The following is a 25,329-nucleotide window of genomic DNA, read 5'->3' as shown; positions in this document are numbered from 1 at the left end:
CGCCTGGGAAATTCAAAGGTAAGGAATCTGCATCTAGAAGTCTCTATCAGATGTTGATCTTTCTGGTATAAACCCAGATTGATCAGGCAGTACAATCTTTTGCATTAGTGGCGTTAGTCTACCAGCTATTATTTTGGTTAGTATTTTAGCATCAGTGTTTATTAGTGACAGTGGTCTGTAGGAGTCCCATCTGTCCAGTGGTTTGTCAGGTTTTAGCAGCGCTACTATCAACGGTTCTCTGAGGGTGGGTGGCAATATCTTTTTTGTGTACGTATCTTCATACATACACAATAGGTGCAGGCTGAGCAACTCGACACACTTTTTATAGAACTCGCCCGTGAGCCCATCAGGCCCAGGTGCTTTGCCATTCAGCAGTGTTTTGATGGCCTCCTTGACATATGTTTCTGTAATGGTTGAGCTAAGTATTCTCATTGGTCATCTGACAGCCAGGCTATCACGATGTCCAATAGATATTCTATAATTTCATCTTTACCTGCCGTTTCACAAGATGCATACATTTTGCGGTATGCCTCTGCAAAGATTTGATATATTCCTTTGACATCATAATGCGTTATATCATAGTCATCTATTATCTGTATGATTGTCTGTTGTGCGCTTTTAGCTTGCATTTTTTGGGCAAGTGTGTGACCTGATCTTCCTCCTTCTATATAAGCTATCGCTCTCTGGCGCCTTGACCTATATTTGATTTAATCTTCTGCATATTTGTCATATAGTGTCAATTGCTCTCTTATAGAACCGAGCACCTCTGCGTTATGTGTACGGTCATACTCTGCTTCGAGCTTCTTAATTTGCACTTCTCCCTATAAAGATTACCCAGATGGTGGCTTTGAAAGCCTCCCATACTATACTTGGGTCATCTACTGAGCCCACATTCAACTGAAAATATTCTTCTATAGCATTTTGTATTGTCGTATTATACACTGGGTCTAGCAGTGATTTTGCATTGAATCGCCAAATATATTGTGGTGGCACGCATGTTTCAATATCTAATGACATCTGGACTGGCTTATGGTTCTCGGGAGGTGCCGTACGTCTGTCACCCAGTTGCTTGCTCCCGCTGAGGAGAGCCAGTAGTCTATCCTAGACCTGCCTACAAGTACAGTGGATGTGTATGTGCCCTCCTGCCTCCCCGGGTTCCTTAGTTGCCATGCATCCACTATCTTAAATTCTTCCATACCATCCAATATTACCTGGGCAGCTGGTTTATGGTGTTCTTTAGCTGTGGGCGATCTATCGTTTGCCACATTTAGGTCTCCTCCCCATATTATTTCCATCTGAGGCAGTTCTCGCAATTTATCCCTTTTTGATCTCGTCTGTGTTTGGCCCATATGTATTAATCATACCTATCTTGGTGCCCCGTAATGTGCCAGTCAGTATAACATATCGGCCTTGATCATCTTTGATAGTTCTATCTACCTTGAATTGTACTCCACTCTATCATGGTTAACACTCCTTGAGTAGGATGAATACGATGAGGCTGAAGTAATTTCTGCCCATCGCTTCCCTACCTCTGTCGGTGTGAGTGGTTAGGTGCCTTTCTTGTAGCATTGCGATTTATATTTGATACCTGTCAAGGTATGCCAGTACTTGCCTTATTTTCCTGGGATCATTTAGACCCCGTTCGTTCCATGTTACCCATTTTAGCGATGCTTTAAGTCTCTGATCATTCAATTATATACTTACGGATTGCATGATTGTATGTGTGCATTGTGATGTCAACATGCATGTACTACTCATGCAGTAGTCCTTGGATGTGGCGACTCTGGTCTAACTGATCGAATAGCCCTACCCACCCACTCCCGAATGCCAAACATGCTGAAGAATTCCCTTTTAAACAAACTAACATTTACCCATTTCTCAATGAGTTTTACAGTTCTAAAGTGGTACATTACTTACATACAACAGTTCAGGGCTTACCCACTGTGGGGGTGCACCAGAGTCCCAACTCTCATCCCCTCTTGGGAAGGGACGGGCCATAAGCTTGCAGTTTTTGTGGTCAGCCATCAGGCTTAAATTAGTGACATAGCTGACCTGGCAAGTCACATCATCTTTGTTTAGTTGGGTGTAGTATTCTTTTTGTTTTAATTTTTTTGGCTTTATTCCTTTTTGGGGTCTTCCTGTCACATTTTATCCGCCTTCATTTCTCCTCCTCGCTTTATGTTGCAGCTGCCTTTACTCCTGTCAATCCACTTCTGTATGTTCCCTTTTTTGATTGTTGCCTGCTAGCAACATGTCTGTGTATTCCATTGCTGCTTTTGGCGTGTGGAAAACCTTTTCTTTTTTTTTGTGCATTATCTTTAATCGCGCCGGGTAGAGCATTGCGTAGGAGATTTCAACCTTCTGCAGGCGTTTCTTGACTTGCAAGTATTCTTTTCGAGCTGACTGTACCACCATTGTAAAGTCTGGAAAAAATAGTAGTGTGTTCCCTTGGTGATTTATATCTCTCTTTTCTCTGGCCAGTCCTAGCACTGTGTTCCTATCTCTATAGTTAAGTAGTCTGGCCACAATCGGATGTGGTTGTGCCTCTGGTGGTGGTCGGGGCATCAATGATCAATGTGCTCTCTCGACGATTAACATAGGGGATAGATATTTCTGCAATGAAGATGTCTTTTAACAGATTCTCAATGTAGCTTTCCATTCATCCAGTGTTTGTCGATTCTGGCACCCCTACTATTCTTATATTATTTTGCCTTGACCGCGCTTCTAACTTTGTTTTTCGCTTGGATTATAGATAGTACTTTTTCCATATCTAAACTTTTGGTGTTCAATTCTTGTGCGGTGTTCTCCGTGGCTGATTTCCTGTTTTCCATTTCGTTCATTCTGCTCGTTTGCTGTTCCATTTTGGTGGTGACATGGTTCATTCGTAGGTTCAAATGATCTATTTTGCCATCTATTGATTGCAGACTCTTCTGCATGGCCGTCAACGTGGCTGTGAGGTTGTTTGCCGAGTTGCCCTGCTCCTCCATGTCAACCGCTGTTTCGCCGGCTGCCTTTGTGGTGTTTCCTAAGTTTCGTAAGCGCCGTTTAGGCCGTTTTGTGTTATTGCAGTGCACACCTGGTTTTACCCACTGCACCCTTTTGTGTGCTGCGTTTATGTCCTTTATCAGTTACGTTAGTGGCTTGGCTCTGGTATTTATTCCGGCCCCCTCCGTCTTGTTGGTAGTCTTATCCCACTTGTGGCACTGTTGTTCGTTTTCTCTACTGCTCTCCCTGCACTTCTCTACCACCCAGGTGGATGCCTTGGCTTTCTTTTCGTGGGACCCACCGCTGGGATGCTTCTCTCTGCATTCCGTATATGGGCTCCGTAGTCTTTGCCTCACTTCTTCTATTAGTCTGCAGCTCCCCCCGTAACATTGTCTGAGCGTCAGGTCACAGTAACATTTTCCATGGTTAGCTGTTTGTTTATGAGTTCCTGTGTATCTTCTATTGCTCCTCTTTCCACTATGTCGCTATTGCGGAGGCCGGAGGGCACAGGCGCACCACCAGCGCCCTACCTCCTAGTTTTCTACTTGCAGATTCCAACATGTTTTCGGCTCCGTATACCGTCGCAGCCGCTCTTCTCTTACCCGCTTTTGGTGCTTCACTGAGGGTGCCTCTTGGTAGGCTTCTCAGCAGAACCTGCATCTCACGCTGCCTGCTACTCCGCCCGAAGGATCTCTATCCACCCGACTCCACTACTGCGGATGCTCACTCCAGTTTGCTAATTTTTCCCCTCTTCAAGCCATGTCCACGCTTTCTTTAGGCGTTTGCGGTCGCCTAATCTGGCTGATATAAGGATTATGTCGGATTGTTTGTCCACGGCTGGCCTAGCTGCACTATAGTGCGGCCATCTTACTGTGGGCCCTCTAGCGCCCCCCGAATTAAAAGTTATTTAATGCTTTAAAAATCTGGGTCTCTGGAACCTTCCGTGGGGTTTGATGATTAAGAACTCTAAAAATTCATTAAAATAAGCTCTATTTTTATAAATTGTTTTTGTGTCTTTTGTTGTGCGACTTTCTCATTCCATTTTGTTGGTGCTGTTAAATGCTTTACACAAAGTTCCTTTATCAAGCCTTGCTGCTCGAGCCACAGCTACCCAGGGTTGAGCAAAGGTTATACATTTGAGCCTGACTGGACCCAGGACGATTATTGCGTGTGTATTCCACAATAAGGTCCCACAACCATATCATATAATGCACCCAAATCCTCACAGTCACATCCAGCTTTGCTTCTCGGCCTTCAAATGCACAAAGGCACATTTATTGCACTACTTTGAATCGTGTCCCGAGCCCAGACACCAGAGATGCATGTTGTATGGGCATGTCCTGGCAAGGTCTTAAACCTGTACTTTTAGGAGGGGGACACCGTTCCCTCGCACACTGGATTTACTTTGCAAGTCATTTAAAGAACAACAAAATCCAAACATCTGGCTCTGTATCAGAAGGCATGGAAAGAAAGAAACTGACGTCAGTTTGCGGTAGTGGCCTTTATATGTGACTACACTCTAAGTTCCAGGGCAGAATGGAGCTGCACGACACCACCTAACAGTGTGTGGGAGCATTGTTGGAAAAAAGTAAAATCTAGGTTAGCACCTGCTGTGTATTTATAGTGAGACATCTGTGGATAGAAGAATACACCAGAAAATACATCTGGGAACTTTTTTAAGGGGAAAAAAGGATAATCCTATGTTTGTGTGTTTCAATACATGACCAATGGAGAGATCCATACATACTGTAGGTCAATGAACAGAACAAAGAACTTTGAAAGTAATGCATTGCTCACTGGAAGCCAGTGCAAGTGGTGAGGTTTGGGCAGACAGAGTTACATTTCATAAAAGTAGTACAGCTCTTGAAAGCACACTCCAGGTCATCTGTTTCCCAACATTATGGCAGCTAGTTCCTCCCATATAGACTGAATTGATAACAGTGAAAGTCAACAAGGGCTACGAGGAAGGCAATTTTACTCTCTAGTTCAAAAGCAATAGGGTTTTATGCAATTTGCATAGGTGATGGAAACTGGATATAACTGCAATTAGCCTGGATTAGTAACAACAGGGATACATTATTCTTAAAACATAGGTTCAGACTGCAGAACCCAAAAGGGGCAAGTTGCCATCTCCAAAAGCCACAAAGTGGGAGAACGGTGCTCCTCCCCTTGCTCCACACCATAATATCCCTCTTATCAGAATTCAGCTTTAACCATTGCCTCAACATACACTTGAGTACAGCTAAGGGTATGAAATCATTTCCTGACACACCCTAGTTATCCTTATATGGTTGCATGCTCTCATGCCTACAATCCCTTTGTGAAACATGTACCAACGCATTTTCCTACACTGGGTCTCACGACCTCAATGGAGACAATCTATGATATTGCCTTGCAGTCCTAGATTTCCTTGGTCCCCAATAAACAGGGTATTCTCCACAGAAGACTAATGATCTAACCTGTCTCACCAACTGCTGCATGAACTTCATAACAAAGCACCATTAATATAATTCACAAATTATTTATGTCAGATTACTGTATCAGAAGAAACTGATAACGTATCTCATTTGCATGATAAACAAAATACATAAAATCAAATGCAAAACAGAAAGGCTTTCACTGCCGGGACTGCAAACTTATTTTAATAAGATTGAAGAGGAGAAAGAAGTTAAGGGTATATCTGAAACAAATGTTTGGAAAAGTTTATGGTAGAGAAGAGGTTTTCAAATTTGCCAGGTTAGATGAAGAGAGACTTAGTTCGCATAGGAGGTCTGCGGGTGTACAAGAGAACTATTTCTTGAGTGTTGCTACAAGGCCACTTATGTCATCTTAAGCTTCCGTCATGAACAGACAAAAATGACCTCTTTCCCAGCACAGCCTAAAGTGCACCCACACATTTTTCAACGACTCCAAACACTCCCACAGGAAGCAGATTAACTCTTTTCAAAGGCCTCCCACCTGCAATAAAGAGCAGCTTTTCCAGCTCCTTGATGATGTGAATCTGGAAAACAGCACCAACTCCAGGGATGTGTGTTAAAGCATTCTTCAGTACATTCAAGGTATAGAGGCCTTCTTCGGCCCCCACAAGAACAATCTGCACACAGAAATACACACTGATTAGCTTTGGATGAGAATCTATGAAACAGAAGCAAAAAGACTATTAATTTCATATATTCTCTCATATAAAGAACTTGCTTTCTAAATATTGTAACAAAACAAAACTCATTTTGTTGAGCACATTATAGCTTAATGAGTACACAGGTTCCATACACTCCAACATTCCTTTTATAGCAAGAAAGTATGTAATTTCCTAGATATTATCAAAGCACTGGTATAAAAAAAACATGAAGCCTCTGCAATGTCTTAGTTAATTGTATCCTCGCACAGTGCTGTTGATTTTGCACATAGGGCTCAATAATGCGATTCAGCTAGTTTTAAGGGATAAACAACAAAGCAGAAGAACAGAAAGAATCTTTACAAGCTCACACTAAGAAATAAATGAGGAAAGTAGGTCTCCCAGTTTCATGCTAAATAATGTGACCACTTATCTAGATTATCTTACCAACGAAGCATTACAACATTTAATCATTGATCAAGTTATAGCAAACACGCCAAGGATATGGGTAAATGGAATGCGTTCAGGGGAAATATATGTGAACCCCCACAGGTAGAGTCAACCTCGGATGCCAGTTCGTGAGGGATACCTTGATTACTGTAGCTCTGTTTGGCCATGTTGCAATGTGCTAAGATGGAAATGACATTGAGTCAAATGTTTTTATGTATATGTATGAGCAACAAATATGGATATTGTACTGTATAAAAAGCAACAGCTATGACTTAAGTAATGCTGTAACCATAAAACATGTGGGCTATGTTCGATTTTGGTTAAAAAACGCAATAAAAAATATAATAAAAAAAATAAAAAAGTTATAGCAAACACAGAAATCAAAGAAACAATCATTTTTGTAAAAAATGAATAAGTTATTCATCAAAATGTTTTACTGCAGTCCTTAATTTGCCTTTGTTTCAGACTATTTCCAGTTAGCTCAGGAGATGCCCTGCTCCTTAACTGACGTATCGTCTGCAGTCTTAGGTAATGCATCCATTACAGCAGAGACATTGAGAGGTCCCTCTTCTGGAAATGGAATGCAAGAGTCAGGGAGACATGATGGCCAAATTCTCTAGCAATGCCCTCCTGTGTTCCTCTCACAAACGTTAAGGCTTCTTCTAGAGGCTGTAGACGAGGCTCTTCCAAAGGACAAATTCAAACCCCCATGAACAGTTTCCACGTTTGTGTGCCAATAATCCATTTGATTCCTCCTTACCAACAAAATATGAAGGATCCCTTTTGTCTCCTTAGTGAAGTCCCTGAAAGCCAGATAGGATGTGTGTGAACCCTGCTCTTCATTTCATCCAGCTGAGAGTGGGATCTATTATGGCTTTGCCGCTTTTAGGTTTAGCTCCTGCCGGTATGAAAACTCCTCCCATGTGCATCTCAACCTCTTTCAAGTGTTTTAGAACTACTTTGTGCACTGGATTCCTTATTCCAGCTATGAAGATTCTAGGTATGTGGTCTTTTTCTTTACATCACGTCATTGAAGAGTCTTCGGATTTTCCTTTCATGCCAATGTCACCTAGCTTTCCTTGAGTAAGAGGCAGGTCTTCAAGAATACTCAGGAACGTACTTGGCTGCCGAGCCACTAATCTGACATGAAGGGTATGAGATAATATCAGAGTATTTTGACTTTAAGATCTTGATATGTGATAATGTTATAATTTCCCTATTCACTTCCATTCTTTTCATGATCACACAGAAGAAAAAGTTACTCTTCTTTTCTATCTTTGTGGTGGAAACGGTACCTATCTGTGGATTCCTCACCTGCTGAATATCCCCAGATGCCAGACTAGATCTGAAAATGTTTCCACAGCTCTCCTATGCCAGTAGGTGATGCTAGCTCCAATTCCACACATAAACAACACTTCAGTGATCTCACTGGAGAGATAAAGTGCCCACCCCGGCACACCAACATAATTCCCCATCCATTATTTTAATGCTCCTGGAGGCAGATACAAGGAAGGAACATCACCTGTGGCAGAGGATTACAGTAATCTATGTTGGAACATTTTTATTGTGGCCTATGACCATCCTTCAGAACAGAAAGACTGGTGGGATCTGTGAGGAATGTGCAGGTACCTAGAGTATCCACCAGAAATATGTTTATCAAAGGTTAATAACTTTTAGTTCTAATTGATACTTTGACATGCAGACTCATCTGATGAATAGTTTCCAAAGCTGTACCTTTCCCAAATGGGGTGTCTGACAGAATGGTCAGACGAGCAAATCTTCAAAATGGCCATCCCTTCTCAGGTCTTAATCCAAGCAATACTGCTTGGCAAAGGTGTGAAGGGAGGCACATGTTGACGCATGACAGATCTCGTCCACAGGAACATACTTGGGTAGTGATGAGGTGGAAGACGTTGTCCTGGTGGAAGGGGCCCAACTCCCTTTGGTGGTTTCTTATTGACAAGAGCAGAGCACATCTTTATGGACCGTGTTATCCAACAGAATAAAGTACCTTTATTGCGGACTGGATACCCTAAAAAGTGCTTTTCAGGAGACCTGATCTCTAAGATCCAGTCAGTGTAGTCACTCCTCCTCCTTGGTGGGATCAGATAAAGAGTCAAAGGTGAGAAGGGCAATTGATTGCTGCAGATGGAAAGGCAAAAACAACAGTTGATGGACAGAATGCAGAACAATGTCATACATTCACCCCAGTACAGAGATCTGGGCCTAAATCCATGTTTTGATTTGTTCTACATTCCGTCCATCAATTGTGTGTCTTTTACTTTTTCGCCCTAAGTGCACCGGGTATGCCTAGACGTAGGTCCTGGGCTCACTGTGCCACTGGATTCAAGCTACCCTGGCTGAAGAGGGCTGAAACCCCGAAACCGGTCCAAAGATGCTTGTGTCCGGTCCAGTGAGGACCTGGCTTGGCAGTTCGGGCTGGACTGTTCCCATGAGGCACAGGGTCAAGACTGATTTGCATATGGCCAGGTCTAAACTGGGGTGGCATGGCGAGCAAAAGAATAATGGATTTAACCTAGATCTCTTGACTGGGGGAGAATGTTTTGATTTGTTCTGCATTCCGCTCATCAATTGTGTGTCTTTTGCAGATGGAAAGGGGCATTCCTCTTGGGAAGGAAAGCTGCTTTAGTCTCTCGGATCAACTTTTCTAGGAAGTACATATAGTGTGGAAGGACATTCACTGCTTGCAACTTACTGATGTGCCTTGAAGAGGTAATTGCTACAAGAAAAACTGTTCTGAATGTTAACAACTGCAATTGACAAATACGGAGAGGATCAAAAGAAGTGTCCATGAATAAGTCAATACAAGATTAAGATTCAATTGAAGCGTCAAGCGAGAAATAGCACGAAAATGGGGGGCAGGGGACTCACCGTCCATCCATGTATGGGCGAAAGAACTAGACAAGTGTATGATTGCGGAGAAGGAAGTATTTACAACACGTGGGTAGCCTAAAAAATGGGACAAGAAATGGAGCAAATGGAATGCTTACTGCGGAAATGTATGTATATCCCCATTGGTGGAACTGCTGATAGAGCTAGATTTCATCAAGATTAGGCATTGCTTTATTTGTGTGCTTCAGACAGACTGCATTTAAAATGACGCAGATTTTGGTGCAAGTGGAAAACACATTGCTCATGAAATGAGGCCTAGACAAATGCTTATTAAAAGTGGCACTTTTGGTGCAAAGCAAAGGGAAAGACATAAAATGAGGGCTGGTCAATGCTTTCAGTCTGTGCTTGTGTTGAATTAACATGTGTTTTTGGCAGTGTAGAGAAAACTCGTGATTTTAGTGGCCTCTTTAGCTGTGAAGATAATCATTGAATGTGTTCTCTCTTCCAAGCTAATTTTTCTTGTAATCTACACTCCCTATTCCTGTCTTAAGAGACTTTGGCTTTGTTGCATATTTTAACAATGCATATTCAGTTCATAACACATCTTTTTATAATGTGTATTAAATGAACCATGCACCTTCATTACACGTGGGGCTAAAGCATTTTGCATGGAAAGCTATCTAAAACATTAGAGCATGTTGCTATGAGTATGTATTAACTGTGTGCACTTTGAAAATTTGCACTGGTGCATGTTTTATGCAATGTTGTACATTGCACATTTTTGCATGTTGTGCACAAATAATAGAAAAGCTGCTTTAAACTAATAGCTTTTGCTAGGAAACATAAATACAAGGTATTAGTATGGGGGAGGTAAACAGAACAGGTTCTATTTCGTAAATTAATACTATTTTTGTGTTTGTTTTATTTTTGGGCCTAAGATAAAATGGCTGCCTGTGAATCCAGGAAGGTTGAGAAAGGTGCTGAATTTGAGAGCATGCGCACATTATACCAGCTTGCCTCGGATGAAGACCTAGTTCAAGGCCACTGTGAACTGTAAATTCTTGCTATTCTGCCAATGTACCAGTGTTTGTGGAATGTGCTTATCCTGCGTGCGATGTCACAGGAGGGAAGAAACTGGAAACTTTTTTTCCTATTAAATGTTGCTGAAATATATGATTGTATTAATCATTAACGCTTCTTTTGTTAAAACCAGTATGGTTTGGAATTTGCAATGAGAACAGGATGGAGAGACCCTCACGTCATCTATGGTAACCAATCACCGTGCGAGTTTCTCTGAATCTGAAACAATTATTAGCGTAGTCTGCCAAGAACTAAAGTATAAATAATGACCCCATAGGGGGCGTGTCAGCCTTAAGCCTTAGCTTTAGGAGAGAGGAGAGGCAGCAGATAAGGCCAGACATCATATGGGATAGGTACGTGATCGTCGTGAGGGCAGCCTGGGTGGAGATTGCGTCCGAGGAGAAACAGAGGGAGGTGGGGGGCCTTTTGCTCATATTTTTCAGAGTCCTTTCACGTCATATTTTTGGCAAGTCAGATAACATTCCTCTGTGGTGTGTAAAGGAGGGGCCTTTTCAGGAGCAGCGCCTCTTTGTGAAGCACAGAGATGCAGACTTGAACAGACCAGGGCAGAGAAATGCAGCTGATAGAAGGTTGGGATGTAGATGCTAAAACTTTAAGTTCAAGCTTTTACCAATTAATTAGTTTTTTAAAAGATTTATTTGTCTTATGCATTTATTTCTCTTTATGGGAGATTTTTGTCATTTATTAATTATTGATTAGCCTTGCAAGACTCACTCTTTTCTTAGAAACTCTTTAAGAGTTTTGACTGACATTTTGCGCAACATTTTCTTTTCTACATGCGATGCTTAATATGCAGACTGTAACATGTTCTGTATTAATTTTATATTATCCTAATTTCCAAATTCTGTAACCTGATTGAGATTTGACTAATGAATAAAGGGTCAGAAAAACTTCACTTTTAACTAAGAAAATAAAACCCTTTAAAATACTCACAACTCTCTTTATTGGCCTAAATATTCAATGCATTATTTGATTTTTCATGTTTATGTAAAGTCTCCTGAAGGGAATATACAGTGGCAAGGGTCCAGCACCTTTATAGCGGTAAATTAGAGGTAAACGAGGTTTTGCATTGAGAAATTAAGGTGAAATTAACGCTGCATCACTGCGTAGAGGTGGTGATAGAGAGGAAACATTGTGTAAAGATGGTTTTCTACTATATTCTAGATATTGTATGATGTATCAGACAATCACCGTAAGCAATGAATGGTACTGTATGTATAATTGTTATTGAACTCAAAAAGATATTTAAAAAAAAAAAGATTCAATTAAAGCATAACAATTGGGCTAGTTGTAAATATAGTTGTCAGTCCCTTATCCATATCAGGGATTGGAACATGGATCGTTGGTCTGGAGGGCAGAGAGACTTTTTTCATAGCAGCAATGTACCCCTTGACAGTGACTACTGTGCAGCCATGCTTGGCAATCAATAGCACAAATCGAAGAACCTCAGACAGGAGAGCCTATAAATGGTCTACATCATACTCTGTGCCACCAAGCCATACATTTATTCCACATTCCAGAGTAGAACATCTTAGTGAAGGGATGATTAGCTGAAAGGATCAATTCAACCACCCCACGTGGCCCAGCTCAATCTCCAGGCATGAAGGTGGAGGCTCTAGAGGTAAGTGCACTATATGTGCCCCACCAGCTGGAAAAGGAAGATAAAACAGGAGACAGAAGTAGAGTTTCAGAAAGTCTGCATACCACACCTTTCTCCACCAGGCCAGGGTGATGAAAATGATCTGGGCCACGTATGAAATTTCATTAGAACCAGATAAATCAAAAATGTTAAATTAAGAATGCAATGAAGTGGAAAGTCCTACCTCACTCAAAATGCGTCCCCATAGGCCCCCTGAAGTAGATACTGGAGGGCACAGAACTGTGAATAATGGGCATTGCTGTGAGTGCTGTTGAACAAGTTACTTACCTTCGGTAACGATGTATCTGTAAGAAACATTAGTTAGTTAGATTCCTCACCTTAGAATATCCCCAGGCGTCAGACTGGATCCGGAAGATTTTTCGTCAGCAATACCCCTTGCGCGTCGCTAGGCGTCGTCTGCGGCTCCGCGTCCGTCGTTGGCGTCGGAATGACGTCGTCGGAGTACTTAGACGCCGCCCTCGCGCGCTGACGTCAGTTCTTGTACATAGCCTTCCGCGCCAGGAACGCAGAGCCATGCAAAGACCGACACTGGTGCCAAAAATAAAATCTAGGGGCCTGAAAAGGATAACCTTAACCCTAGATGTCAGTTCGCAGAACGGGGAGGATGGGTGGGTCGGTGAGGAATCTAACTAACTAATGTTTCTTACAGATACATCGTTACCGAAGGTAAGTAACTTGTTCATCTGAAAGAAACACGTTAGTTAGATTCCTCACCTTAGAATAGATACCCAAGCAATACCATCCCCGGTGGTGGGTCTGCGAACCAAGATCACACCAGAAAGTCCTGGAGGACAGAACGGCCAAAGAAGCCATCCCTCCGGACTTGGCTGTCAAGGCAATAATGCCTGGCAAACGTGTGTAGCGAAGCCCACGTCGCCGCCTGACAGATGTCCTGCAAAGGGACTCCCCGTCCCAAGGCAGTAGTAGCCGCTGTGGCCCGAGTAGAATGGGCGCGCAGCCCAACAGGAGGGTCCTTTTTTGCCAAAGAGTAACAAATTTTGATGCACAAAACGACCCACCGAGAGATGGTCCGTTTGTGCACAGCTTTCCCCTTCTTAGCACCCACGTATCCAACGAAAAGTTGGTCGTCCACCCGGAACTGCTTTGTGCGGTCCAAATAAAAGGAGAGCGCACGTTTTGGGTCCAGACGGTGGAGCCTCTCTTCCTCTTTGGAAGGATGCGGAGGCGGAAAGAAGGTGGGCAAGGTGACAGACTGCCCAAGATGAAATGGAGTCACCACTTTCGGAAGAAAGGAGGGACGAGGCCGAAGGACAACCTTGTCCGGATGAACAGACAGAAAAGGAGGCTTTGAAGATAAAGCCTGGAACTCACTCACCCGTCTAGCCGAGGTGATGGCTACCAGAAAAGCAGTCTTAAGAGTCAGAAGACGAAGAGGACAATTGTGAAGAGGCTCGAAGGGAGCGCACATCAGGAATGTCAAGACCAGATTCAAGTCCCACTGAGGCATTACAAAAGGGACAGGAGGGAACGTGTGAGTAATGCCTTTTAGAAAGCGTGTAACCACAGGGGACTTGAAAAGAGAAGGCTGATCAGGAAGCCGCAAGAAGGCAGAGATGGCAGCAAGATAACCTTTCAGGGTGCCCAGGGCAGAGCCCTGCCGGGCCAGAGGAAGAAGAAAGAGGAGAACCTCAGACAGAGGGGCGGAAAGGGGATCCACAGCCTTTGCTGTGCACCATGCCACAAATTTGTTCCACCGGCAGGCGTATACTGTCTTTGTGGAGGGACGCCTGGCTGCCAGAATGATATCACAGACTTCAGGAGGCAAGTCGAATGGCATCAACTGCCGCCGCTCAATCTCCACGCATGGAGGTGGAGGCTGGACAGGTTCGGGTGGAGGACCGTCCCCTGCTGCTGCGACAGAAGATCCTCCCGAAGGGGCAGACGTATCGGGGGATCGGTCAACATACTGAGTAGCTCGGGATACCAGTATCTTCGTGCCCAATCCGGAGCCACCAAGATGACTTGGGCCCGGTCGTGCCTGATCTTCTTCAGCACTCTGGGCAGAAGTGGTATAGGCGGAAAGGCGTACAACAGACCGCAACTCCACTCGTGACGAAAAGCGTCGCCGAGCGAGTGCCGCCTTGGAAATTCCAACGCGCAGAACTGCTGACATTGCGCGTTCTCTTCGGTGGCGAATAGATCTAACCAAGGCTCTCCCCACTGCTGAAAGAGACCTTGCGCCACTTCAGAGTTCAGACGCCATTCGTGATCCATCATGCACCGGCGGCTGAGTTCGTCCGCTCTGGCGTTCAGAGAGCCCGCCAGATGTTGAACCACTAGGGTGACGCCCTGGTGTTCCAGCCACGTCCAGAGGCGCAGAGCCTCCTGACAAAGGGTCCACGACCCCACCCCGCCCTGTTTGTTGCAATACCACATGGCGGTGGTGTTGTCCGTGAACACCTGCACGACACTGCCCCTGACAGAGGGAAGGAAGGCTTTCAGTGCAAGTCGGATCGCCCTCAACTCCAACAGGTTGATGTGGAGACGAGACTCCGCCGGAGACCAGAGGCCTCTGATCTCCGCCTCTCCCATATGGCCACCCCATCCCAGGAGGGACGCATCCGTCACTACGACATGCTCCGGTTGGGGAAGGGAGAGGCTCCTGCCCATGACCCAATCGCGGTCCGTGAGCCACCACTGCAACTGCTGTGCAGTGCCCTCCGAGATCAAGACATGGTCGGACAGGTTGACGTGATGCTGGGCCCACTGAAACTTCAGGTCCCACTGCAGAGCCCGCATGCGCCGCCTGGCGTGATGCACTAGTAGGATGCAGGAGGCCATCAGCCCCAGAAGCCGCAACACTAGCCTGACCGAAACCCAGGATAGAGGCCGAAAGATGGGAATCCGGGCCTGTATATCCCGGACCCGCTGTTCCGGTGGATGGACCCGGAACTGCGCCGAATCGAGAACCGCTCCGATGAAGAGGAGCTTCTGAGAGGGACTCAGGTGTGACTTCGGCACGTTGATGGAAAACCCCAGCAAATGCAGGAGATCCGCCGTAGTCTGGAGGTGGGAGACGACTGCCTGGGGCGAGCCCGCCTTCAACAACCAGTCGTCGAGATAGGGGAAGACTGGAACCCCTGATCTGCGCAGATGAGCTGCGACCACCGCCATCACTTTCGTGAACACCCGAGGGGCACTGGTGAGGCCGAAGGGGAGCACGGTAAACTGAAAGTGCTCTTGGCCCACCGTGAACCGCAGGTAACGCCGGTGGGCCGGCAGGACGGGGATGTGGAAATAAGCGTCCTGCAAGTCCAACGCTACCATCCAGTCTCCGGGGTCTAGGGCAGCTAGAACCTGAGCCAAAGTCAACATCTGGAACCTTTCCTTCCGGAGGAAGGCATTGACGTTCCGAAGGTCCAGGATAGGGCGGAGGCCCCCTTTGCCCTTCTTGGGAACCAGAAAGTAGTGGGAATAACAACCACGACCTACTTCTGGGCTCGGAACGCGCTCGACGGCCCCCTTGGCCAAGAGGGCGGAAACCTCCTCGTGGAGAAGATGCAAATGATCCCCCGAGATACGGTGGTGCTGCGGTGGCATGGCTGGAGGGGTCGTCTCGAAGGGGAGGGAGTAGCCCCTTCGGACGATTTGCAGCACCCACCTGTCCGATGTGATGGACCGCCAGTGGAGCAGGTGATGGCGAACTCTGCCGCCCACTGGCGTGGAATGGGCCTGAAAGCTCGGACTAGGAAGGCTTTGAGGCGGATGCTGCCGGGGTGGATGTGGGCTGACCTCGTCGTCCTCCAGATCCGCCTCGGCGGAAACCACGTCCGCGAGCGCGCGCAGGTTGGTTCTGCGGCTGGTGGCTAGGCGCACGTGAGGAGGCACCCCTTCCTTGGCCACGAAAGGGGCGAAAAGCGGAAGATTGCGACCGCGGGGCCGAGAGGCCCAAGGACTTGGCCGTAGCCCGGGAGTCCTTAAAGCGGTTCAGCGCACTGTCCGCCTTCTCGCCAAACAGGCGAGGGCCATCAAACTGCATGTCCATGAGCGTGCCCTGGACATCGCCGGAAAACGACGTGGACCGCAGCCAGGCGTGACGTCGAAGCGCCACAGTGGTGGAAATGGCCCTACCCAGCGAGTCCGTGGTGTCAAGCCCACAACGTATGGCATGTCGCGCGGCATCCCTCCCATCGGCCAGAGCCTGGGTAAGTCGTGTCCGGACCTCCTCCGGACACAGGGGCAGCGCGTCCTCCACCGCATCCCACAGAGAGTGGGAATAACGGTCCAAGAGACAAGCGGTGTTCAAAGACCGCAGGCCCAAACTAATGGATGAGAACAGTTTCTTGCCAAACTGCTCCAGTCTCTTGGAATCCCGGTCCGGCGGGGCGGTCGGGAAAGAGGATTGGGAGGTGGAGGCCTGGATAACCAGGCTCTCAGGGGTAGGGTGTTGGGACAGAAAACTGGGGTCGCCCGGAGCAGGGCGGTGGCGCCTGGCAACGTTCCTGTCCACAGGAGGAACTGTGGAGGGCTTGGACCAGGTGCCCTGGAGAACGTCAGTGAGGGCTTCATTGAACGGCAGCAGAGGCTCAGTGGAGCTTGCTGCAGACTGAAGCACCTCAGTGAGGACGTTCGTCCTCACAGCCACGGCAGGTAGCTCGATACCAAGGGCTGCGGCCGCCTTGCGCAGCACCACGGAGAGAGCAGCACCCTCCTCCGAAGCCACAGTCGGAGGAGAGATGAATCCAGTGTCTGGCGAGGTATCCAGACCACTGGCCTCCCCCAGTTCATCTGCCCAGTCCTGGGACAGTTGGGCCTGATGGGCCATAGGATCCTCGGATCCCTCCCAGTAGTCCCCATCATCCGACTCCTGGTGTAGAGGAGAAAGTAACGGAGCCGGGCGGTAGACAAAATGTGTCTCTAGCGGCGTCGATCTCGGCGTCCATCGACGCCGGACCGGGACTAAACTGGGGCACGGCGTCGAGCGGAGTCGACGTCGGCGGTGGAACTGGAGTCGACGCCGGTGGACGAGTGACAAGGTTGACCGGCGTCGACGGGGACTCGAGAACGGATCCCTCGGGCGCTTGCGGCGTCGAGGCCGGAGCCGTCAACGGCGCCGGGGCCGGAGCCGCCGGCTGGCAAGGCAGCCCAGTCGGGTCCGCGGGGCACGAAGGCGCACCAGCGGGCGCCGACGGCGGAGCCAGGTTCCTCATGGCCGAGAGGAAGGCACTGAATTCCGCCGGCGTCGCGTTAGTCCCAGGGACCGGAGGGTATGGGGACGGACGCGGCGCCTGCGGCTCCGCCGGAGCCGCGGGGGTGGAACCACCCTGACTTTGATCCCGACGACCGATGGTGACGTCGGCTGCGGCTCCGCGACCGATCCTTGGACCTCCTCCTGGACCGGGATCGAGAGGCGCGCGGAGCCGAGTGGCGAATCTCGAGAAGCTTACGGGACCGCTCCCGTCTAGCCTTCGAGGTCAGGGCCTTACAGTCCGAGCACGACTCCGCGTCGTGGTCGAGGCCCAAACAGTACAGGCACCGGCGGTGATGGTCCGTAACCGACATCAATCGGCTACAGTCCGTACAGGCTTTAAACCCAGGCATCCTACCGGCACCGGTGTCGATAGACAGGATCAAAAAGGATCAAAAGTTAGTCAAAAATTTACTAAAGGGGTAGCTCTCCCGGATCTGCGCTTACTGGCGCGGAAAAAAGAAGAACTGACGTCAGCGCGCGAGGGCGGCGTCTAAGTACTCCGACGACGTCATTCCGGCGCACGACGCCGACGACGGACACGGAGCCGCAGACGACGCCTAGCGACGCGCTAGGGGTATTGCTGACGAAAAATCTTCCGGATCCAGTCTGACGCCTGGGGATATTCTAAGGTGAGGAATCTAACTAACGTGTTTCTTTCAGATGCACAAGTTACTACTTGTGTAACGATATATCTGTAAAAGACATTAGTTAGTGATAGATTCCTTACCTTATAATATCCCCGGCGTCAGACTGGATCCGGAAAGTTTTGCTAGTAGTACCCCTGCGTGTCAGTAGGTGGCGTCGTGCGGCTCCGCGTCCATCGCTGGCGTTGTAAGCGCCGAGATGACGTCACGGAGATTACTTAGGTGCCACCCATGTGTGCTGACGTCAGTTCTGTACACGACTTTCCGCGCCAGGAACGCAGAGCCATGCAAGAAACTGACCACTAGTGCCAAGAAACTAGGGCCCTGAAGGGGATAACCTTAACCCTAGAAATCAGTTCGCAGAATGGGTAGGATGGGTGGGGCGGTAAGGAATCTATCACTAACTAATGTCTCTTACAGATTTATCGTTACACAAGTAGTAACTTGTGCATCTGAAAGAGACACGTTAGGGATAGATTCCTTACCTTAGAATAGATACCCCAGCAATACCAAACCCGGTGGTGGGTCTGCAAATAGATTACACCAGAAAGTCACGGCGAACAGAACGGCCAAAGAAGCCATCTCTCCGGACTTGACAGTCAAGGCAGTAATGCTTGGTAAACGTGTGCAGCGAGGCCCACGTAGCTGCCTGACAAATATCCTGCAAGAGAACGCAGCGTCAAAAGGCAGTAGTGGCTGCAGTCGCCCTGGTAGAATGGGCACGCAGCCCCACAGCAGACTCCTTCTTAGCCAGCGAGTAACAGGCTTTGATGCACAGAACAACCCACCGAGAGATGGTTCATTTGTGCACGGCCCGACCTTTTTTGGAGCCCATGTAGTCAACAAAGACCTGGTCATCCACCCGGAACTGCTGTGTGCGCTTCAGATAGAATGAGCGTGCACGTTTCGGGTCCAGACAGTGGAGCCTCTCTTCCTCCTCTGAAGGATGCTGAAAGAAGGTGGGCAAGGTGATGGTCTGCCCGATGTGGAAGGGCGTGACAACCTTCAGCAAAAAAGAAGGACGGATCCATAAAACCACCTTGTCCGGATGAACAGAAAGCAATGGAGGTTTAGAAGAAAGAGCCTGGAGCTCACTCACCCTCCTTGCAGAGGTGATAGCTACCAGGAAAGCCGTCTTGAGAGTGAGAAGACGTAAAGGACAGTTATAAAGGGGCTCAAAAGGAGCGCACACCAGATAGGTCAAGACAAGATTTAGATCCCATTGAGGCATTATGAAAGGCACGGGAGGAAACGTGTGTGTAATGCCTTTCAGGAAACGGGTAACAACCGGGGACTTAAAGAGAGAAGGCAGACCTGGAAGCCTTAGAAAGGCGGAGATGGCCCAAAGATAACCTTTGAGAGTGCCCAGAGCAGAGCCCTGCTGGGCCAAGGATAGGAGGAACAGAAGGACCTCAGAAAGAGGGGCAGAAAGGAGATCCACAGACTTTGCTGTGCACCATGCCACAAACTTGTTCCACCGGCAGGCGTATACCGTCTTAGTGAAGGGACGCCTGGCTGCCAGAATGACATTACAGACTTCGGGAGGAAGATCGAAAGCTGTCAACTTTTGCCGCTCAATCTCCACGCATGGAGGTGGAGGCTGGACAGGTTCGGGCGGGGGACCGTCCCCTGCGGCTGCGACAGAAGATCCACCCGAAGAGGCAGAAGGATCGGGGGATCGATCGCCATGCTGAGTAGCTCGGGATACCAGTATCTTCGTGCTCAATCCGGAGCCACAAGAATGACTTGGGCCCAGTCGTGCCGAATCTTCAGCACTCTGGGCAGAAGTGGTATAGGCGGAAAGGCGTACAACAGACCGCAACTCCACTCGCGATGAAAAGCGTAGACGAGCGAGTGCCGCCTTGGAAATTCCAACGCACAGAATTGATGACATTGCGCGTTCTCTTCGGTGGCGTTCTTCGGTGGCGAATAGATCTAACCAAGGCTCTCCCCACTGCAGAAACAGACCTTGCGCCACGTCTGAGTGCAGACGCCATTCGTGATCCATCAAGCACCGGCGGCTGAGTTCATCCGCCCTGGCGTTCAGAGAACCTTCCAGGTGCTGAACCACCAAGGTAATGCCTTGAGGTTTCAGCCACGTCCAGAGCCTCCTGACATAGGGTCCACGACCCCACCCCACCCTGTTTGTTGCAATACCACATGGCGGTGGTGTTGTCCGTGAACCCCTGCACTACACTTCCCCAGACAGAGGGAAGAAATGCCTTCAGTGCAAGTCGGATCGCCCGAAGCTCCAAAAGTTTGATATGGAGCCGGGACTCCACCGGAGACCAGAGGCCTCTGATCTCCGCCTCTCCCAAGTGGCCACCCCAGCCCAGGAGGGACGCATCCTTCACCACTGTGTGCTACGGTTGGGGAAGGGAAAAGGATCTGCCATTGACCCAAAAGGGAGAGGGATCTGCCATTGACCCAATCGCGATTCATGAGCCACCACTGCAATTGTCGTGCAGTGCCCTCCGAGATCTGGACGTGATTGGACAGGTTGCCCTGATGCTGTGCCCACTGGAACTTCAGGTCCCAATGCAGAGTCCGCATATGCCATCTTGCATGTTGCACGAGCAGGATGCAGGAGGCCATCAGGCCCAGGAGCCGGAGGGTCATCCTGACTGAAACCCGGGATAGAGGCTGAAAGATCGGAATCAGAGCCTGAATATCCCGGACTCGCTGCTCGGGAGGATAAACCCGATACACGTTGAATCCAGAATCGCTCCGATGAAGGGGAGCTTCTGAGAGGGACTCAGATGCGACTTCAGCACGTTGATGGAGAACCCCAGCAAATGCAGGAGGTCGGCCGTAGTCTGAAGGTGGGAGACGACTGCCTGGGGTGAGCCCGCCTTCAACAAACAGTCGTCGAGGTAGGGGAAGACTGACACCCCTGACCACCGCCATCACTTTCGTGAACACCCGAGGGGCACTGGTAAGGCCGAAGGGGAGCACGGCAAACTGAAAATGCTCCGGGCCTACCGTAAACCACAGGTAACGCTGGCAGGATGGAGATGTGAAAATATGCGTCGAGCAAGTCCAACGCAACCATCCAGTATCCAGGGTCGAGGGCAGACAAGACATGAGTCAGCATTTTGAACTTCTCCTTCCGGAGGAAGCGAACCCCTGTCCACCTCGTCTGCATCCGGGGACTGACGGGGGGGCGTCGGAGAGCAACAATGCTTCTTCGACTTCTTTTTGTCTCGTCTCTTACCCGAATCAGAGGGTGAAGACTTGGAGCCCGAGGAGCGACAACTGCGGCCCTGCGAGCATTCCCTGGAACGGCCCCTAGACCGGGAATGACGCTGGGACGAGTGCCGGACCTCCAGCAGCTTCCTGCGCCGCTCCCTCAAGGCCTTCGGGCCATGGCCCGACAGTCCTTGGAGTAGTGGTCGGTCTACAGGCAGTAGAGGCAGACATCGTGGGGGTCCGCCACCGACATATTGCGACGGCAGGCCCCAACAAGACTTAAATCCAGGCATCCCTACGTGCACCAAGGAAACCAAAATTGGACAGGAGACAAAAGTCTCAAAGAGGGTAGTCAAAAAGTGACTAAGGTACGCGCTCTAACCGGATCTGCGCTTTCTGGCGCGGAAAAATAAACAACTGACGTCAGCGCGCATGGGTGGTGCCTAAGTAGTCTCCGTGACGTCATCTCGACGCTTACTACGCCAGCGACGGACACGGAGTGGCACGACGCCACCTACTGTTGCGCAGGGGTACTGCTAGCAAAACTTTCCGGATCCAGTCTGATGCCTGGGGATATTCTAAGGTAAGGAATCTATCACTAATGTGTCTTTCAGATAGATATTTTGTGTAGTATTATCTCTGGATAGAGATGCCACTCGTGACCAGCAATATGAAACAAACTAAGGCTCTGGTGTTCAGACAACCAACCAAATGGTGGGTGACAAGCCAGATCCTGTGCTGGTGCGCCCAAGTCCAGACACTCAGCATTTCTTGGCAGAAAAGGCGAAAACCCCACACTTCCCTCTGTTGATGTATTCCATCACGGTTCCATTGCCTGTCAAGATCTGGGCAGACTGACTGCAAAGGAAAGGGAACAAAGCCTTGAGTGCCAGCTGAATTGCCCTCAATTGAGCAAGTTGACGTGAAATACTCGCACTTCAGAATACCAGATGCTTCTGATCTCCAGTTCCGGCAGATGAGCACTCCACCCGAGGGTGAATGCATCTGCCACCATCGTGGCTATGGCTAGTGGTTGTGATGTTATGACCTGTAATATGAACAATACTAGTTCTCTCACCAGCCGCACATACTCCTTTAAGGGAAAGGTAAAACTGCTTTCCCAGGTAGTGGAGGGCAGAATCAGGGTTGTTGGGTCTGATGCCCCTTCATTATCTCTGATCTCTCTAGTGCCAGAGATGTGGGTTTTGCTGCTGGGAACTATGAGAAGGCTGGTGTTCCAGATTGCAGCAGAATATCAGAAGAATGCCTAGCATATTCTCTTCTCCTTTCCATTCTTCCTGATTTCCTGAAAACGCTTGAGAATCAAGTCTTGTGGATCATAGGGCTACCTGTCAGAAGGGCTCTGCCTCCCTGCGCAAGAATGCTGCTGCTATTGGGGAGGCAAGGTATTTCTTTGCTTGTATTAGGGCCATGGCATTATCCTATACCACTATCTATATGGTGGTAAGGAGGATATTTCCTGAAAAAAATCAAGAACGTTTAAAAAGATACTTAGCTATTGAGAAGGGGCTATTCCATGTAACCCATAGGTTAAACAAAAAAATGGAGAGAGACCACAAACAAGCATGGTGTTCTGGGCAAACCACAAACTTTTACCTAAACTGTTCAACTTTGGTGGCACTGGGTAAGAAGATAGCTGGAATTCATAGGAATAGAAATGTATGCCTCTTCTTGATCACAGCTCACAAGTTGTCAAAACCCCTCTTAGACGGCCGAGGGGCAAGTGGGGGTTACCTGGCCCAACCGTGTTGGTTGCGGTTTTATACTCCTGGTGCCCTGGGGCCTGGCCAAGTACTAGCCCTTTCATGACTGGAGTCTCAGTAACAGAGCCGGTCGAGCAGTCCAAGGCTCTTTGAGGGGCAGGCTGATGCGAGGCATACACAGGTGCAAGCCACAAACAGTAACAAAACGCTGATCCTAGCGCTGTCCTGGACGCTATCGCTGAGTCCCTCTGTCCCTTCTGGTGGGGCTGATTATTACCCATTTGATAAAGAAGGCGACTTTCAGATGTGGCCCATGCTAGTCACCATGCGTCAAAGTCTAAGGTAGGAGAGTCAACTTCAGCAGTACTAGGAGCCACGTTTGAGCAAGGACCAGGCAGGTTGAGTGGCTCAAACAGTCTTACCTGATACAATGGCAGTCAGCAAATGCAAGAGGAACAGGATGCGTCTTTGTGGCCTCCAGTCTCCCGATACTGCGGGCCCACCACCTTTTGTGATCTTTACCAGATGAAACATCGGGCTTCCTTAGTCTTTGGACGACCCGCATTGGTATAAGATGTCCTTTCCTTGTCACCTTCAGCAAGGGGTGAGTGTTCTTCACAGCATCCTTAGTTCAACCACCCAGAGCAACGGCCCTGCGGCCTCTGGTCTCCTGATGCTGCGGGACTGCGACCGTTCATGGTCTTTACCAGATGACGTATCAGGCTTACTCATTGGATGACCTGCATTAGCGTCAGACTTCCTATCCTCCTCGCCTTCAGCAATCGTTAAGTGTTCTTCGCAGCAGCCTTAGTACGACCACACAGAGCAACGGCGCTGCCTTCATCATGGCACACTCTCAGCAGTGCTGACCGGACTAGGGCTATCACACTTTGCTCAATGGGATCCACTCAGCAGGATCCCCGCTGGGTCTCACTCCCTTCAGGTGCTGCTCCTCCTCACAAGGCCTGCTGGTCTAGGCAGGCTAGCTGATGGCTAGTGGTTTAGGGCAAGTGGTCCTGGCTTCCTTGGTTATAGCAAACACAAGGAGATGATGGACTGAGTGCTGAAACTTTTCAGACACTCACCCCCAGTCACACATCTGGGTTGAATCCATCATCGTTCTTTAGCTCACTTAGCCACCTCAGTTCAGACCCCAGCTATATGCAAATCACTCTTTACCCTGTGCCCCATGGGAGCAGTCCAGCCCGAACTGCCAAGCCAGGTCTTACTTGAACCGTAAAAAAACATCCTGGGACCGGGTTCCGGGTAACATACCTCATACATACTCTCCTTGTGTATGCTTCCTTGGTTATAGCCCATCACAGAGCAGGGAGACTAGCAGACCTTGGTCCCTAGTCCTGGTTAAACAACTTGTAGGACTCCCACCTTTATAGTCCAGACACTGATGAGATTTAGTGTCTGGTTCTTGGATATTCCTGTTGTGGGTGTTGATTCTTTTAAGTGTTCTGTCTTTTGTCAAAGGGACGGTCTGCTAATTTTGATTGGCCCACAACATAGGTCAAGGGAGTAACTGGAAAAACACCTGGTTGTCAGGCTCCACTGAAATATGCCTCACCAAGGTTCAAAGGCTTAAGCTCTTTTATGATTCCATGGTCCTAAGGTGCCAACCTTCTTCCAGTGTGTGTGTTTCCACCTCAACTCTCATGATTGTCAGGAATCCACAAATCCTGTCTAAGGGATGTAATTCTCACCTCCAGTAGCCTTTCAAGGCACTGGCCTTCCAAAATAGAACACATAGGCCTCCATGTTATGTACCATGCACAGGCACACATACATCCCAGCATGCTCATGCATGTATCACACACCACACACAGTCACCAAGGAGGCAGAGGGTGAGTTAAATACACAGCAGAAGACCTTTACCTGTGTGGGCCAATAGGCACCACTACAATGACAAGTAAAAAGGCCTATTCACACAACTGATTCTTACTAAGCGCAAAATGGGTAGGCTGCCACCATTGTGCTTATATCACGTAGCTCCTGGCAAAATAAGTAGCCCTCTGCCTCTATGAGGGTAGTGTTTGATGTGCCTATCCCGGACTAAGAAGACTGCATTACCATGAGACAGGCCTATGTCATGGCGAAAACACATGGTCATTATTCGCCCAGGACTAAAAATCAGAACCCATAGTCCAGACATCTATGCAGCTGGGGCACTTGGGGCAGGGAAGCACGTCCGTTACCATGCAAGGGACTTTTCTGTCCCGACAGAAGTCTGATTCAATGTTGGGTTCTTCAATGATTACTCTTCCACAAAACACACACAAGTCCAGCTCTCCCAGAGGCACAGGATGGATGATCTCATTTCAGAATGTACCATTTAATTAATCTATTTATAATACTTAGGTAGTGTACAGATGAACTGCCTTACTCAA

General features: G+C 48.4%; 1 protein-coding gene across 6 annotated transcripts in view; it reads right to left on the bottom strand.

Annotated features, from left to right (window-relative positions):
- The window catches only part of CIT (citron rho-interacting serine/threonine kinase), a 1,313,172-nt gene that overhangs the window by 267,970 nt on the left and 1,019,873 nt on the right, over positions 1-25,329 (bottom strand). For all 6 annotated transcript variants that reach the window (XM_085636268.1, XM_085636269.1, XM_085636271.1 and 3 more), the window contains one exon: positions 5,944-6,079. In XM_085636268.1, the coding sequence (XP_085492394.1) occupies positions 5,944-6,079 (136 nt within the window). The remainder of the gene's footprint in view (positions 1-5,943; positions 6,080-25,329) is intronic.

Source organism: Triturus cristatus, chromosome 11, assembly GCF_964204655.1.
Source record: "Triturus cristatus chromosome 11, aTriCri1.1, whole genome shotgun sequence".
Taxonomy (NCBI): Eukaryota; Metazoa; Chordata; class Amphibia; order Caudata; family Salamandridae; genus Triturus; species Triturus cristatus.
The sequence above is the reverse complement of the archived record's forward strand: the minus strand, read 5'-3'. Positions and strand labels throughout refer to the sequence as shown.